General features: G+C 40.3%; 1 protein-coding gene across 5 annotated transcripts in view; it reads left to right on the forward strand.

Annotated features, from left to right (window-relative positions):
- furina (furin (paired basic amino acid cleaving enzyme) a) overlaps nucleotides 1-18062 on the forward strand; it is an 80880-nt gene that overhangs the window by 54219 nt on the left and 8599 nt on the right. For all 5 annotated transcript variants that reach the window (XM_034581298.1, XM_034581299.1, XM_034581303.1 and 2 more), the window contains 8 exons: nucleotides 88-216; nucleotides 407-483; nucleotides 7752-7840; nucleotides 12208-12380; nucleotides 13552-13764; nucleotides 15626-15726; nucleotides 16611-16714; nucleotides 16955-17072. In XM_034581298.1, the coding sequence (XP_034437189.1) occupies nucleotides 88-216; nucleotides 407-483; nucleotides 7752-7840; nucleotides 12208-12380; nucleotides 13552-13764; nucleotides 15626-15726; nucleotides 16611-16714; nucleotides 16955-17072 (1004 nt within the window). The remainder of the gene's footprint in view (nucleotides 1-87; nucleotides 217-406; nucleotides 484-7751; nucleotides 7841-12207; nucleotides 12381-13551; nucleotides 13765-15625; nucleotides 15727-16610; nucleotides 16715-16954; nucleotides 17073-18062) is intronic.

Consider the following 18062-nt stretch of genomic DNA (forward strand, 5'->3'; position numbering starts at 1 on the left):
TTTTGTTAAAAGCACAGTCTTGTCGGCACTTGAGTGCCTCTTGGATAATTAGATTCTATCTAAGTCATTTTCTTCCTCCATCCTCAGTACAACAGCAACCAACGTGACTTGAATGCCAAAGCTGCGTGGCAGATGGGCTACACAGGTAAAGGTGTGGTGGTGTCCATCCTAGATGACGGAATAGAGAAGAACCATCCCGACCTGATGCAGAACTACGTGAGTATGACTCCTAAATGAGCTAAGATCTCTGTGGAGAATCTGTGCTACTCCAGCCACAAACGGTTTTGAATTCAAGAGAAAAGTGTCTTCCTGCTGCTAAATTGGAATATGAGATGGATTTAAAGAATCATTCCAATTTTGATGGTTTTTATATATGACTCTAAAAAGCTAATATGTCTCTTTAAAGGACCCAGATGCCAGTTACGATGTGAATGATGGCGACCCAGATCCTCAGCCCCGATACACGCAGCTTAATGATAACAGGTAGAGTAGAAATCTGCACAGATAAAAATGTAATTTCCGCTCTTATCTTTGTCTTTTGGCTGTCGTATTTTTATTTTTATTTTTTTATTGTTCCCTTTCCCTGTCTGAGTGCATAATTTATGGGAACACGTCCAATTAAAGGTCGTATCCTGTGGTGTTTTGTCCAAAATTTGAATACAAATCTTTTAAATTTTAAAGTTATTACTTAATGTGAATCCTGTCTCCGAATCACAGTATGTGGATTTGCTTTAGCCTCATAAATTGCACCGGTACCACCAGGGCATTTCTATAACTTGGATAAGAAGAGAAAATCAACACTAGGATTGATGAGGACATATCTTTATTGCAGCGGCCTCTGCAGATGGCATTAGGAGTTGTTTACCACCACAGAGATGTCTTGCAGAGAATTGATGGAATTAAGTTCATCAGCATTAATGAAACAGAGCAGATCTCTTGGCTCGGGAGGGCCACTGCTCGTCTTTTATTCATTCCCACCGCCTGCCTCCCATCTGACTTTAATTTCTGATTTGCTGTAATCTGCTGTTTGTGGGCCACTGGCCTGAGAGGATTTTAGTTATTTATTTATTTTTATGTAGAGGCTCACAATCATTACTGTGCTGTAGGTCATGTGACTGCTTATGATTACCTTACAAAGATGCATCGGTGCTGTGCCGGAGAGATGCTTTCATAGCAGGATCTCTGTTGTTTTGATACTTTACCCAGCTTTTTTAAATTATTTTATTTAAGAAAAACTGGTTTTGATCCACTCTGAAATAAGTTTTGAATCTCCCATTGAACAGATAAAGCTCCTGGATCAGTTTGTGGAATTTACCATATTTCTTTATAAGTACGAATGATGCATTCAGACACGGTGTGCTTTATATAAGGTGGATGCTGGTATTGGAAGGTGTGTTTATAATCTTATAAAATACATAGCAAATGTATTTGTATTTACACATTTTTGTGCCATGGTGCCTGAGACAGTTTTCAGCACCCTTTTCAACAAAAGCCTAAATGATGGGATTTCTTGTGGAAGAATGTGGTAGAACATCCCTCTGGTGCAGCTCCACAGATCCACAATCTCTGCCAAGGCACGCTTAAGCTCTTTTGGCGGCTCACAGTGGCCCAGAGCCGAGCTAAGACACTTACTGGGGATGTTTCCTTCATTTTGGCTGCACCTCTTTCCTACCCTTACTCACCCCGGCCCTTATCTCTTGCCACCCAGCTCCCCGTGTCGCCTTCATGGCAGGACCAATTGAGAGGGAGTATGTGTTTCTTTTCCCTTACTTTACAGTGGGTTATTGCAGATGCTTGTGTAAACAACCTGTGGGCGGGCATGAAACTGTGTAAGGCTGTGTAAGACTGTAAGTGTCTGTTCCCTGCAGAAAGCACAAGTCTGTTCACCTCTATAAAGCTGTCTTTCTTTCCCTTCATACGGGCAGCACTGAGGATGGCTCGGTAGCAATGTGACTATTCACCCTCATGTTTATCTAAGACAGCATGGGATCTAGATGTTTCTCTTTCCAGGGTTTCCTCTGACTTGTATCGGGACAGTTTCCAAATTTAAGTTTTCTGGCTAAACAGGCAGCCTTCTGCAGAAACATTCCACTCGTTGCCTCTTGATTTAGTGCAGGGGCACCAGAATGACACTTTTCAACATGTGTAATAAACATGCAGAATTTCTCTTGATTATGATGCAGTGAAAAAAAAACAAGATAAGGGTATGGTGCAAACTGACTGCACATATTCAATGCACAGTGATGGATGAAAGGACCTATTTAACAGTACTGCAAACAGCAGGCTGATTTAATTTTACCAGACCCCACATTAATCTCTCTGCAGACATTTACTTCATATTCCTCTCTTTACCGTGCTCCATAAACATCGCCGGTCCTGCAATCCTGCTCATTAGTATACTGGCAGAACCATTAACAGACTTTAAGAATGAGCAGAGAAAAACAGTTGTACAGATTTACCTTTGAGGTTTGGAGCAGCCCAGACACTAATGAATAGCAAATGTGGCTTTACACGGCCTCAGGATGCTCAGTGATTTTAAGCAATTACGCTAATGCAAGATAGAGAAAATAAATGGATGAAAGATGTTACGTGCGAGACAACAAATATGGGCAATGTCTGGGAATCTGAAGATAAAAAAAGATCAATGCTGTGTTGGACGAGTATGCATTTCACCATATGAAATCACAATGCCAGACCTTCTATTCAGAAATGCTTTGATACAGCTCCCATTCGGAGTGCATGTATAGCTTTGATATCTAACTCAAACCCTTTTTGTAGTTTATGAAATTTTTAACTAGGTTTCAAATTTTGACACCAAAAGCTATAATGATTGAATCATTCTGAACTCTTTTTTTTTTCATGTCTTTGTTTTTCATTATAACTCCTCTTCTTGTTAATGTATGTTTATTACAAACTGCAGGAGCCACATTTAGAAATGTTCAATTATTACATGTGGCACCTTTTGTGATTGCTGTGTTTATTCAAAAACCTTTTTGTTGGCCAGTGCAGGTGAGAGTGAATACCTTTCCCATCTTTCCATGTTGTTCACAGACCTGGTGTGGATACATCTGCATGACAATAGCACGTCTCTTTAGCTAGTCTCCAGAGAGGGGTAGTTAAGGTTTTGCACAGTGATAATGGTTCTGCCAGCTGTCAGTATGAATACAGATCATGTTGTCGGTCTCGGGCCAGCAGCCAACTGTAGTGGCTGTAACCACAGTTGTTCTCTCTCCGTAATCGGTACAAGACTTCCCTGAAATTGCTCTTTTTTCACTCTGATCTCCTACCATCTCTGTTACATAGGATGTGGGAATCCTGAGCCAGTGCACAATGTATCAGATGCAAAAAGGGTGTTTTTGAAGTTTTTTTAACAAGACCGGAATGAGTCTTTAATCAATTAGGGATTAGCGAGGGCATGTTTTGAATAAAAGGCACTTGTTGGTCATAATGTAACTGCTGTTGTAAGTGTGAGATAACAGCTGATGCTGGAAGCAGTACAGATATGTAGCAGTTTGTCTTAACACAGAGTTTGTGTAATGTTGGGAGTGTGGGAGGGACCCACACTAATTGACTGTTGCTTCACTGAGCTTTGTTGTGGCCTGCAGGAAGCTCATGTAAATCTAGCTGGTGTATTCATTTTACCGAAGTGGGGCATGTCGAGACGTGAGTGTGCAGGAAGAAAACATTTTATTTATTGAAAGGACAATGTCATAATGCATGGGACATATACAATCCTTTCTTTTATTTTATTCATGTAAGAAATCTAGAAAATCTGTCTGTCTTTTGATTTTCTCATCCGATGGACCTCAGACTTGGTGGATGTGTTTCTTAAGACACAAGTACAGTGCAGTTTTTCAGATGAGCAGTTCTCGAGACCCCAGGTATCAACGTCATCACAAAATGTTCCTTCGTGAGTTTGTAAATAGAACACACTACCCCTATCATGCTAGTTTTTGTAACAGTGCTTCTTCTAAATCTTAAAACTCTTGTTGCCTTACCTGCCATAATGTCTGACTTCTTGACTTCGTTATTCTTGCATGTTCAAGTTGGTAGAGATAGTTGTTGAATAGTGTTTTAATCTATTCGGGTATTCAAAGGGATTGTTGTCATCTTTGCGATTCACACAGTTAATTTTCTGAGAGCAGTTGAGAATAAAGACCTGTCTTTTATCTCATAACTGAAGTCAGTTTGTCAGATAGTCTATCAGGTCTGTATTCTTTGTGTCTTGTTAACAACTGATTGAACAATGATGTACTTGTCGTGACAGACAGCTCTTTTTTGTGCTGCAGACAAATTCTAGGAGTTTTACAACTGGAGCATTTCATGTGATGATCTCCTGCGCTGTAGCTCTTTCACCTCTTTAGCTTCCTCTCGAAACCCCGGGCCTGGAGGTTGAATCCAGGTTTGGTTTCATGTGATGCCAATCTCATTAGTAGAGATGTGTGCATGCAGACAAAATGAGGACATTCAGTCAAGCCTTGCCCTCATTGTCGGAGGACCGGTAGCTCCCTAAGGCATCTCATCAGGACTGATCATCCTAATGACAGTAGAACTCACTGAGTCAATTAAATATGGAATAAGTCTCATTTGGCTATGTGGGCCGTAAACTATTTAAATCTTAACGACGGTGCCATTTTTAACATTACAAATTACCATAAACCAGTTTAATGAAGCATTATAATGGCTTTGGGCATATGTTTGCAGGTAATGATAAATACTGATGTAGATGTCAGAGTTGCTTCACGATTTGTGTGAACAGATTGTAACTTTAAATGAGACCTTGCCTGACTTCTAGGTTGCCCATTACAGCCTGTGGACTAAAGGACTCCAATGAAAACAATTCAATGTTTATACTCAAGTGCCTTGGCTCAATGCTCCACCTTTCTACAACACCAATAGTGTGCAACACCTAATCCCTTTTCCACAGGTCAAAAAACCCAGTAGACCCGAGGGTCATATCTAACATTAGTTTGATGGCGAGTGGCTTCCAGGACAATATGAAGGATCTGTTCTTTAGAACCAGTTACTTTTAACATTTTTGGTTAATTATGCCACGTCTTACGTTACACCCCAATCCTTTATATGTTTATATATCAATTTGCTGTCCATAGACTGTATGTAAAGATGGAGGACATATTGGCTGAAAGTGTTGTTAAAGCTTTTCAAAAGCCACCTGGTGGATGGCTGCAGTATAGGTCATAAATCCCACTCCTAAGCATGACACTACGACATGAACCAAACTAAACAGTCAAAATACAAAAAAAGTTTCTCATAGATGGTTTCTGTCATGTTAGGAAGTTCTTATCACACCGATGTATTTTCAAGTCTTGATTTTCCCAGAAAGTTTGGTAACTACAGTGTCTTACTACATTAGCATAGAGCCAGACCTATCTCCACATTTTGTTCTTGCACTGTCCCAGTGTGGGAGAGTCAAATGTAGTGCATGGTCTTAAAAAGTTTCGACATTGTAATCCGTTTTTCTGAAGTCCGTGAAGTATATAAACAAATATGATTTGTGGTAAGTTGTCCTAAAATGACACTTACTGCTAATGTTTTAGTTCAAGCTGTACTTTCCCCACTCAAACTAGGAGAATCTTGTGTGAATGCAACACTACATGAAATAAGATTTGACCTTGAAGGTAATTCGCTGCACTAAACATTGTTGATTGGATTAACACAGAGCAGTTGTGCTTGCAAATTGTTTAATGAAAATGCCTTTTATGGTGGAAAATGCTCTAAGTCATGTTGAATAAAATACCAAGGCGCAAACTGCCTTCACATCAGAATTCATTCAGTTTGACACATAGCTGCACTCTTCTTCCCTTTTTATTGACCCGAACAGTAAGTGGGAGCAGTGAAAGGATATATTCTTGTATCCACTTCATCACTCCCATGAAAATCACTCCCAGAAAACCTGATTATGCAAGTAGTCCTTGCATAATCAGGTTCAGAAACCAAGGGCTTCACCTCTTTCACAGCATTTGTATGCCGTGAATCAGTCCACTGTGTAAATGACTTTAATGAATCTGTCAAAGGAAGATTTGGAAAAAAACAGAGTTGAACACAGGAGGGATAGGCCTGTGCATGCCTGGCATCCTATTGCGAACACCTGGGCTGCTCCTTATCATCAGATGCATCACAAACACTGATGCTGTAGGTCATAAGACTACAAAGTAAACAGACCAGCTTTTCCAGGAATGTTGAGATAAAGTTCGCTGGAAAATTGACCAGATGGCTTTAGTCTGAGCGTGTGTTTTCTTTTCCGACTAGTAATACATTTTATTGTTATACAGTCCTACTTACAAGTGGAGAAAGATGTAGCTGATGAATGTGGCATTAACATTAACCTCCACCCTCTCAGCTTATCGTCATATCTCAAGAGATCTTTGGGGACTGAGGAGTATAAATAAAAGTACTCTGACTTTCTGTCATTACACATGTTTCTTTAAAGAAATCAAAGTCTTGAGGATTATTAAAACTAGTACACTGCTCGTTCTAAACCTGTCTGTTTGGAGGGGGCTGTTTGCTTGGCCTGTGGTGATGCTGGTTGCAGCTTTCTTTCAGAAACTGTTAAGTTAAGTGACCTGCAGTAATTGTGGCAAGTATCGACTGACTGCAGGACCCAGTCTACAGAACCCAGACGCGATGCCAGCGCTGCTGCACAAAGAGCTGTTCACCTGTTTTTTTTAAAGTTCAGTGAAGCCTGACTAAGTACGCAGAACCCCAAACTGGAGGATCAATTGTTATTGCCCTCACTTATGTTGATGAGTCCAAGCCGCCAGTGCTACAGAGCGCTGGTTGCCTGTTTTGTATAAAGTTTATTAATTAATATTGAATATACATCCTTTCTCTCTCTCTTGACATCTTTGTCGGTGTCTTCTACGTGTATGACACCTTATTTTTGCTGGGAGATATTTGTTTTCTTTTTGTTTTGTTTTTTTCTTCATTTTTGTGTTTCTCGCACGTTAAAAGCATCATCAACCCCTCCAACTCATTCGCTGTGAATCCAGCAGGAGATGCCCTGCTGTGTGTGTGTGTGGATGCCCAGAGCGCATTAATAGAAGCCTGTTGGTGTAAATAGTTTCTTCAGTAGTGAACATGCTTTGTTCGTAGGTATGGCACAGTTTTGCCAAACCTCCAACAATCCTGTTCGGGGATGGCTGCAATCCAGAGGGGATTGCGTCATGGTTTGAAGGGCGTTAAGGATACATATCCATCTGGCTGACCAGGGGGATGCACCTGACTGGAATGTGATGATCGGCCCCGCTGTAGCAGGTTCTTGGATCTCGTTACTGCAGATCTACCCAGTGAGGCTCAGGCTTAATGAAAGACCCGTTGTGAAAAGGGCAAATCTAATTCGCATTTTCCTCCCATGTGTGATGGTAGTCTGTCATCTAATTTCCCTGCTACCTTGACTTTATTCAAGTGCTGTCGGCACTCCAAGGTTACTTAGGCAGTATTTAACATATGGTCAGCTCCGCTCGTCTCATCAACACAACGTTTTCTTCTGGATAAATGGGAATTCTTATTTGTTTAAATGGATCAAAGCCAAGAATCTGTCTTTATAAGTTTGTTTTGTCTCAGTCTGCAGCTCAACCACAGCACTGAGGGAGCACATTATTTCACAAGAAATCTTTGTTTGAGAAGAACACTACCTGTGGGTCTGTGCAATGTATATGTGTGAGTGAGTGTGTATATGTAATATGTTATATAAAATATGCTTCTCACTTTCTCATTCTTCCTGCTCTCAGGCATGGAACACGATGTGCTGGAGAAGTGGCAGCAGTAGCCAACAATGGGATCTGTGGAGTCGGTGTGGCCTATGACGCCAAGATTGGAGGTATGGTCAAATAGAAATAAATGGATTATGTCTATAATCTCAGAAGAGCCAGACCTTAGCTTCTATTCAGATTTCGTCTTTACTGACAGAAAAGCTGAAATACTTGTTCTGCACAGCCTGTGTTGTTGTCAGTCAGTTTCTCAGGCACAGCATGCCACTGAATCTTTCTGAGCATCACCACAGTTATGATGTGGATTAGCTCTGCACTGTAAGAGTATTGTTTATTTCATGGAGTAACAGTATGGGGGGGAAAAAGCGCCGTCATAAGCACTTTCTGAAACTGTTATGCTTTAGATTTTAAGATCTTTTGTTAACGTAATGTCAAACTCACTGTTCTCTCCCTGTGCACAAGTGAAACAAAAATTGCAGATAAAACTCTTCTATTGTTCTGCCCCCTCATGTATTAAGTTTAAATGTACGTGGACAAAACATTATATACATTTTAATGTAATGAAATTCAATACACTATTACTGAATTACCAAATGTTCAATATTAAAGTTTTATAACAAATAGGGTTTATGTCAGAGGTGGATTGGTTAGATTGTACAGATTATTCCAATTAAACTACTAACTCAGTGTATTCAGAAACATCTGGTTGTGCTCGTGTTTCCTCTAAAGACGTCGGAGAACAAGCGAGATGGAGGAGTCAGTGTTTGACTGCAGTAAATTGTTTTTATGGTTTGTCTAAAGCCATCGTAAGATATTTCTTGAGGCCCTGTCACAGATAGACTGAAGACAAATTGTCAGAATACACATTTCCCAGGTGTCATTGCCTGAAGAGCCAGCGTCTGTTAACACCATTTTGTTCATGCAGAGTGGTGCAGACTTTAATCTTCTCCCATTTTCACAGTGTTAAGGTCATTGCTTAAGACCCACTTCTTCTCACTGGATTTCGTCTGTTATTGTATAATATTGTAATTCTTAAGTATTTATGCCATTTAACATGTTATTGCACTTGTGTGTTCAATTTATTCTTTGTTTTTGTGTATATCTACATATTCTCGTCTTAAGCCTTTTCAGTACTACCAACAGTGGTTAAAGTGTTCTATAAATACATTTTGACTTGACTTGACTTAAGAGAGGATCTCCAGTAAAATATAGTCCACATCAATTCTATGACAGTTTGCTGCTAATTGAATAATCTGGCATTTTATATTGTTGGTTGGATAAATAGCTAATTGTTATTGACATTAACATTTTCTAAACTAAATATTCTAGATACATTTTTAATTGATGTGAAACCCTCAAAGGATAAGATGGATGGATGGATGGAAGTATTTTCTGTCCTATAGTTTTGCAAGAGGCACAAAGACAGTGATCATACCCAAACAAGCCTGTGTGCTTTTTTCGATTATACATGAATTCACTCAGCAAATAACACATAGATTTAGATGAAAAATATTGCAGTGTGCATTAGGCGATCCGAGATGACTGCTGCAGTGCAGTTTATGGCCGTGTTAGTTCCAAACATAATATTTTAATTACAGAATGAACAGTTCATTTGTTTGTGAGAGAGACACACAGACGGAGAAGTTACAAAATGTGATCTGAGTCGCAAAATATTGTGAAATATTAATTTGTTTGTTCTAAAAAGGATTTGCACCCTGATGAGTTGCTGTGCTTCTGCCTACGGGGAGAGAGTGTTTTTGTAGTTTCTGCCTCCATTCTTCAAAAGGAGCTTCAGTAACTCTCTGATATTAAAAAAACAACAAAGTTGATTTGCATACAATTTTCATTGTATTGTTGTTATTTTATTATTTTCTCTCAGTGTGATTCCAACATTGAAGCTACATTCAGTGAGATATTAGGATGGAAGTGAGTTGTTGTTATGGTCACATTGCTGGTACATGGACTGTGTTAGTGTTGGCTCTTTTCTTATTGCTATGCAGAGGATGTGTTGTACTTTTCAGTGTTGGATGCTCGGTGTCATTACTGTTCTGCTTATTCCGGTAGCCTCCAGCTTACTTCTAGCTGTAATAAAGTTTGAACCCTGTCAGAATAGGGCCATAACTCTAGATTTTATTATCATTCCAGATGGAAAGTGGGGAATGTACCACAACACATTCAGCCTTACTAATATAACAAGTGGGCTGCGTGTTGTCATGTAGGTGGAGCAGGAGACAAACGGTGTTGTGAAAAACCTACACATGTGATTATGTCCACACTTGAGGCTTTTTCCCCATCTATAGGATCTGAAGTAAGAACTGAAACAAAGTCCTTTGGAATCATGTTTACTCTGTGTTCCAAAAAAAGCATAAAGTTGCAACCTCTGAGGGTCACCACCCAAACTGTCTGAGTGTAGCCAGAAATGTTCATTTTCTTTGATTTACTTACAGCCTCTCGCTGCTGCAGTTTATTTCTACTAACTCGCTTGACAAAATTTGGATCCATTCCCTTATTCAAATCCTCTCCAGAATTGAATGGGCTCTTCCTTCGACCATGTCCCGCCCTTCCACAAAATGTTCGTGATAATCCATCCGGTAGATTTTGTGTAATGCTGCAAACTATCACACAACCAAAAAGACACAACACAGATGAAAACATAACCTTCTTGGCAGAGGTAACAGCAGTTAACTTGTCTTAATTTGCAGCGCAATCCAAAGGTTACAAAGCGACTCATGAGTCTCCCTTTCAACATCGATGTTTATAATACTGTACACGAATATAAATAAGAACTGCAATGAACTTTGATGTACCACCTGTCTCTGGGTTTTGGGATGGATGGATATTTTGGACACAGAACGGAGATCCTTGATTCTCCTCAGTAAATCACATGGCCCTCTCACAGCAGGCTGCCATGGAAACACAAGCAGCGCAGTGCCTGTTTGATTCTTTGGGAGAACTTCAAAGACCCAGAGCTTGGGTATTTTAACCCATGTATTGCAGCATTGACTAACCTGGGGAGAAAGTTTGCTTTAAAGTGTCTTTCATTCCTCACCTCTTATCTGTGAAGGATTGTTGCTAAAAGAGAGTAGAGAGAGTTCTGTTTTCAGAAACCCTCCGAAACTGAAACAGAAATAATTGGTTAGGACAAACGCCTCACTCCCTGTCTACCTATCCTCCATTATGGGTGTATTTATATTTTATCTCTGGCAAAGCACTTAATCTGCAACCACTTGAAATTTATAAACTAGTCTTAAATTGAAGCCTCCCATGAAATATCAGATGAGTTGTTCGCACAACTGCACCAATCTCCCCCAGACACGTAGGCGAAGACAACTAAAGCTTTCCATCATTTTTTTTTTTAACCTGAATTCTCAGTCTCCTATTTGCTTCATACTTGAAGAGGCAGTCCGCCCACAATGTAATTGATCTCAATCCATTTTTGATTGCCATGTCTTGTTTTTTTCCCGCGAACCAGATCAAGCACCAAAGCAAATCAGATGTTTGATTTACATGGTGGCGTCTATTACAGCCTCACTGCAGATGCACAAATACAGAGATTCTGCACAACTGCATAAACTCTACAAATACACACGGACATTCTGCAGCAGGGAAGTGTGTAAATATGCAAATCGAACAGCACCACAGTTCTGTGCCCCTGCACGTGTCAAACCTTGCTGAACATTAGCGCAGTCAGAGCTGCAACACAAGGAACTACAGCAGTGTAGACGAACAGCATCTTGAAAATCCAGATCACCTGCAGCACTTGTTAGGTGCTTCAGTGTAGTCTTTCCTCCTTTTTTTTTGGTGCTAGAAAGAGTATGGCACTGATTTAGTGTTGCTTTAGCCTGTAGCATCGTTGCAGGCACGATGCACAGTCTAACAGAAATGGAATTGACATAGCAGAAGCAGAGAGATGTTTTTTATTCCACACTTTCCTCCTTTCCTTTCCTACATCATCCGCAGTGCAAGTCAGTCAGGGAATCAGTTGTTTGTTTTTAGCAACTCACAACTCAGCACTGTTCATGTAGATGCCCAACAAGTCAACAGAGATTCCTGACTGGTCAAAATGTTCATTGTACACATATATACAGTAAATCCGGTGTAACTTGTACTAGATAAACATTATCAGTGTCCACTAACAAAAATAATCAAATTTTTCACCTTTTGGTTTTATTTTTAGTCACTGCTGTGTTTGCATATTTTTAACTGTTTGGTGTCTTTGCCTCTCAACCTGATTTTAGCTTTGGTTTGACTTTTTAACACTTTTTGTGTTACATATGTGTTTATTTATAATGTGAAATGAAATTTATTATTAATAGTACCATTATTGGTATCAATACTAAAATTTGTAAATAAATAATTGTGCGTCGTAAAGAATGCCTTGTTCAGTCTTTAGCAGGATTTTGAACTAATCGCTTCACTTGGTTTCTTTACTCATTACGTTTTCAGTTTCACATTAACTGTCTGTGTATGTTTGCAGGTGTGCGTATGCTGGACGGTGAGGTGACTGACATGGTGGAGGCCCAGTCTCTCAGCCTGAACCCCCAACACATTGACATCTACAGTGCCAGCTGGGGTCCGGAGGACGACGGCAAGACGGTCGACGGACCTGCCAAACTTGCCAAAGAAGCCTTTCTGCGTGGAGTTACAGAGGTGTGTGTGCGGTTGTGTATTATGCGAGAGTTTCTGTGAGAGATGGAAATTATTTACTGCCTGTGTGGGGCTTCCTTTCAGCGGGCGGTAATTGAACTGTTCAAGCATGAGAGGACACAAGCGGGAAGAACAAAGCAGTTCTTGACCCTGACCATTATGAATTGAAAGTAATGTCCTCTAAAGGGCCAACAGGAAGGAACATCTTTGACAATGAATAGAAGCAGCGCTGACAAAATTCAAAGTATGAAAAGTTCTTATTTATTTAAGTATTCATTGTCAGTGGGCGCTTCTTAAACTGCCTGCTCATCTTTGATCTCACACTTTGTTCTTTTTTACATCCAGGTTGTTTTATAGATTCTAAACGGTAACTGGAGCTTTCAATTACTTGACAAGCATTTCTAATCAAAGGCTTCCAGACACATGCCTGATTATCTGCATAGACAAGATATTTAGGGAACTAGTCTGTCAGCGTCGAGCAACCCTGCAACCTAAAAAAACACGCTGTCGTGTAATGAGCCCTGTTTTTAGCAGTGGCTCTTGTTTCAGTTCCTGTGGCACATTGGGCCTTTGTCAGAAATGTAAACCGAACAAGTCAACAGATTAATAAGCATACAGATCACACCCTGAGGTCCCACATCTGTACTCCATGAATAAATACATCCATCTTGTTATGGACCAGTTGGATTCAGGGTATGTGCCATAAAGCTGATTGGAACTGCTGACACTGACTACTAAGATAATTGCCACAGTGACAGTGCTGTCAGATGGTGGTGTGGGTGGTGCAGAGCTGGGATTGATCAATGCGGAGAGAGACAGTGCCACTCAATACAATAAAGTGGCTCTTAGATGAAAATTATTGCACTTCAAAGGCTGAGAGGTTGGATGATTTATTACAGTGCGCTGTTGTCGTGGCGCCTTTTTGTATTGCATCGCTGTCATGCGATATTTAGCCCTTTTTAATATACTGAGTGACCACCCTGGCCTCTGTGATGTACGCTGCGTTTTAATGGGCCCCTTTTGAAATGAGCCCTGAAATGAATTTGCCCTCCTATAACTAGGATTCCCATTAAGATTGAATGAGATTTTGTTCCTTTCTGGATAGCGGATGAATGAAAGGTTCTGAGGTGGTCGTCTCTTTCCTCTGGCCTGACTGTGATTTACGTTCTCATAGGGCCGCAATGGTTTGGGCTCCATCTTTGTGTGGGCCTCTGGAAATGGAGGGAGGGAGAAGGACAGTTGTAACTGCGACGGCTACACCAACAGCATCTACACGCTGTCCATCAGCAGCTCCACCCAGAACGGCAATGTCCCCTGGTACAGCGAGGCTTGCTCCTCCACCCTCGCCACCACCTACAGTTCGGGGAACCTCAACGAGAAGCAGATAGTGAGTTGTGGTTGTATCTGATTGTATCCGTCTTTCTCTGTTTCCCTCACACTTGGTCTCTTACATTGAGTTTCTGCTTTAAAGTGTATAATAAAACTGGGAGACTTTTTATTTCCTTAGTTAAGTTCAGTTGCCCTGCAGGACAGGTTCAGATGTAGCCGCTTAAATGTTGGAACCAGCTGGAGCTAACCTAGTCTATAACAATATAATCAGAATTTCCGTATTTCCCACATTTGTTGCTTCTAGCTTCTAAACATAGATGAGTGAGTCGAGTACAAAACAAAGGCAAAGCCAGCAATTTGAACATGCTATAATGGAAACCGATTTTATATATATATATATATATATATATATATACTATTCTTTCACAACTTCTTTCTTTTTTCCTCCGTTTATCCTCTTGTCTTATTTTTAATGAAAATTGAATGTGTGAAAGTCCATCTTTAGTCTTTTGCTGCACCTGTCACAAACTCATGTTTATCTCACTGTCCCTGTGGTGTCAACAACATAGTGTATTCCCTAGCCCCTTACCCTAATCTTAAACAATTAAATACTTAGACTTAATCAATACTTTAATATGAACCTATTTCTTATCTTAACCCTAAAACCAAATATTAACTCGGCAGTCTACGCCCGTGAGTCTACATGGATCGGAGACACGCACACACACCCTCTTACTTTCTGCCTCCAGCATAGAGTTAAACGACCAGACCAAACGGACGGACAGCTTATGACATCTCAGTGACATGAAGCTGGTCCCTTAATGCTTCAGTGCTGAACTCGTTTAATTGTGCTGTCACTCATGAACCAGCGAATGATAAGATGTAGAGAGAGAGGTGTGGACCTCTGGGTTATGCAGAAGCGAATATGTAAATGCCTATTTCTTTTTTTTTTCTTCCTCTTTTTAATTACACTCAAATTATCCTTCTCTTTCAATTTAAAGTAAGCGGGATATGGGAAGCTCCTGAATGCATAATTTGGCTGCTAAAGTCAGTTCTGCCTGCGCATTTATTATTCTGTTTAGTCTGTTAAAATATCATTTTCTGGAGTCTGTGCATTAGTCAGCACATTGAGATGATTTTTTTTATTACAGCTACTTTTCTATCAGTCATTTCCAGTTGCCTAGATCAACCGCCCCTTTTAGGACTAAACAGCAGGGCATTGGGGGCCTTTTTCCAATCCATTATACTGTAACCCTTCTCCTTCCTGAGAGGGGATTTGCTGAGTGTAAACACTCTGGTTCTGCTTCACCTTGCTTTAAAGTCATGCATCTGCAGAAATTCCACCTGGGAGCTGCCCAGTACAACCACAGCCCTCTGCTGTGGGTCACCAAGGAGCTCTCAGCTGGAGCAGTTTGATCTCGCTCGTAGACACCTCACTGGTAGTTGTTGTGGGAGGGAGAGCATAAGTTATACAATTCTCCTGCTTTGATTTTCCAGCTGGTCCGGGGAGTCATGCTGTGGGTTTTCTGCTCTTAAGTTCCTGCTCTTTCAACCATTAGGCGATTTCTGCCTCCAGCAAATTAGTATGAGATGATAAAAGAAGACGACTTGGAGGAGGAAGATTTTTATGCTTACTTAAAGAAATTCCAGTTATCAAGATTTTAAATATTTAAATATCTGTATTTTTTAATATAGAAGCACAAAAGCACTTCTGGTAAAAGTTTAGGCTGTGTGAGGATTGGACCTAACATATGCAAAATAAATAATGGAGGATGTGGTGCATTTATGTTAAATTAAAGTGAAATACAAGCCCTAAGAGAATCTGTGTTTTTGTCCTTAAGAAAAATTATGTTATATTTTCCACTTTGTCAGTTTTTGACTGAGTGTCTATTTAAGTCCACCGTGTTTATCCTCCCCAGGTGACCACAGACCTGAAATCAAAATGCACAGATTCCCACACAGGCACCTCTGCCTCCGCCCCGCTGGCTGCTGGGATCATCGCTCTTGCCCTTGAGTCCAAGTAAGTGCTTATCTTTCTGTCTATCTATCTTTTCTGGTTCTTACCAAGCCTCGCAATTCTCTTCAGCTGTACAGCCTCATTCTAACCTTTCATATCTGCATTATTCACAGATTTTAGTTGATTTTAATCAGTTTCTATGGAAAAGAAAAGTTCTAAAATATGATTTCGTGATTAGATTCTGAACTAATTATTCTAGTGGATGATTTTTTGTTTTGAGAAAATATATTAACCAAAATATTCAGGAAAACCTGAGTAGCTTTAATTGTTACCTGAATGCTATCATGTGAGTTTTCTAACTGTAACTTATTCACTGTAACAGTCTACTAAATCAGGCTTTAACCATTGGTCTTGCTTCATTATCCCATATTTCTTCCTTTTTAACCACTCAGTCTCAGACAATTTTCAATTGTGCTTTTACAAATGGCACAGCAAGCACAAATCATTCTTTATGATGGACTAATGGAGGAGGATGCCTAATTTCACTAAATTGGAAATAAGGTTGTTGAATGTAGTTACGCAGCGGCTCACAGCAAGAACAGCAACAATGAGCTCCTGTAACCCTTTGTGCCTGTTCCCTTTAAACCGTCAAGGTTTTCTTTCTCGTCACAACACATTTGCTAAAGGGCAGAGACGGACTTCAAACATGTGTTGGCTAATGGTTTAGTGTAGTTGAGGAAAGAATGCATACGCTGCTTCATTGTATTCTGTATTTAATCAGCTGTCGACCTGCAGGTTGGGACTATAGGATGTATTGTTAGAGACGTCTGTTTGATCTGTGTGAGTGCCTCAACTTGATTTTAGTATGCTGACCCCCTGTGTGTGTGTCTGTATGTGTCTGTGTGTGTCTGTGTGTGTCTGTGTGTCTGCATATTCACATGTTCCAGTAAAAACCTGACCTGGAGGGATATGCAACATCTGGTTGTACGAACTTCTCACCCGGCCCACCTGCTCACCAACGACTGGAGGACCAATGGGGTTGGACGCAAAGGTACTGCAACTCCTAAGATCTCGTCCGCCCCTCTGTAGCTCCAGATGCCCTTTGAGACTCATCAATATTGTTTGGCTAATAAACCAAATGCAAAGGAATTCAGAGTTTGTGTTAGATTTTTAAATGGCCTCCACACCGTTTAGCTCTGTATAGTAGTAGGCCTCTAACATCTGTGACGATTCTGCAATCAGCAGGCCACCATTCATGTGTCCGTTTCCTCTTTTCTCTCCGGCTCTTCAGTCAGCCATTCATATGGATATGGTCTACTTGATGCCAGTGCCATTGTATCACTGGCAAGTACATGGAACAGCGTGGGGCCGCAGAGGAAATGTGTGATCACCATGGTCTCTGATCCAAGGTTGGTATCTCTCTCACACACACACACACACACAGAGAGCACATAAAATGTATCTCAAGACCCTGGTTACAAGTGTCTGTTCATATTACAGCTGTTTTTTATAATCTAGTTCACACTAATTGCAGCTAATAAGTAATTAGTTTGAATGGATTTATATGCAACCCACGTAGCCTAATCCTAATACATTGTAGAATTAATGTCATTGCGTTCGTCGGAAGGTGCCTCCAGTGCCTCACTTGTGTGACAAGCCAACATCGCTGAGAGATGTTTACAATTTACAAACTTGGCAAGCCGCCTTAACCTTTCCCACAATTTGTTCTTCTACTGTTAAATCACAACTACTGTATTTCCTCACTGTGGCTCCAGGTGGACATTGCATTTCAGGCACGCCCCCTGCTGGACAACAAGTCCCAATGTGCTGCTCTGATGTACACTTAGCGTTTTGGATTTTAAAAGATTATTTGAAGCTAAATATTGAAATGGTGGTTTCGATTTTGAAAAGTAAAGCGTCAGCCTTTTGGGAAAGTGTAAAATTTGTAATTATACTTATAGGGGCAGTCCACTGATTTGACATATATTGTGATTTATACGAGAAGAGGATTACTATTCGGCATGTATAAATGCATCATCTGTGGCTGTGGAGGACTGACTTTGAAAACAAGAAAATCTGTTTTACTGGAGAGCTCTGGCTAAGATGGCAGTGGCACGTAGCAAACAAAAACGTATAACACAAACCTATAATTAGAAAATGATAAGTTAGTAAAAGATCAACTATGAAGAGGACAATCGGGAATCAATAAAGCTGACGTGATCAGGGAGATAAATTAAAAACGATTAAATAAAAGCAGTAAGAATGTCATCACAAGAAATGAAATGTTAGTAATTAAATGTGCAGTGAATACATTGTTTGTATTGACTGATTGTTGCATTGGTGTTTTACATTAACTCTTGCTGTGATTAAAAAGCATGGCGAGATAATGCTGAACATAT

Source organism: Hippoglossus hippoglossus, chromosome 3 (assembly GCF_009819705.1).
Source record: "Hippoglossus hippoglossus isolate fHipHip1 chromosome 3, fHipHip1.pri, whole genome shotgun sequence".
NCBI lineage: Eukaryota > Metazoa > Chordata > Actinopteri > Pleuronectiformes > Pleuronectidae > Hippoglossus > Hippoglossus hippoglossus.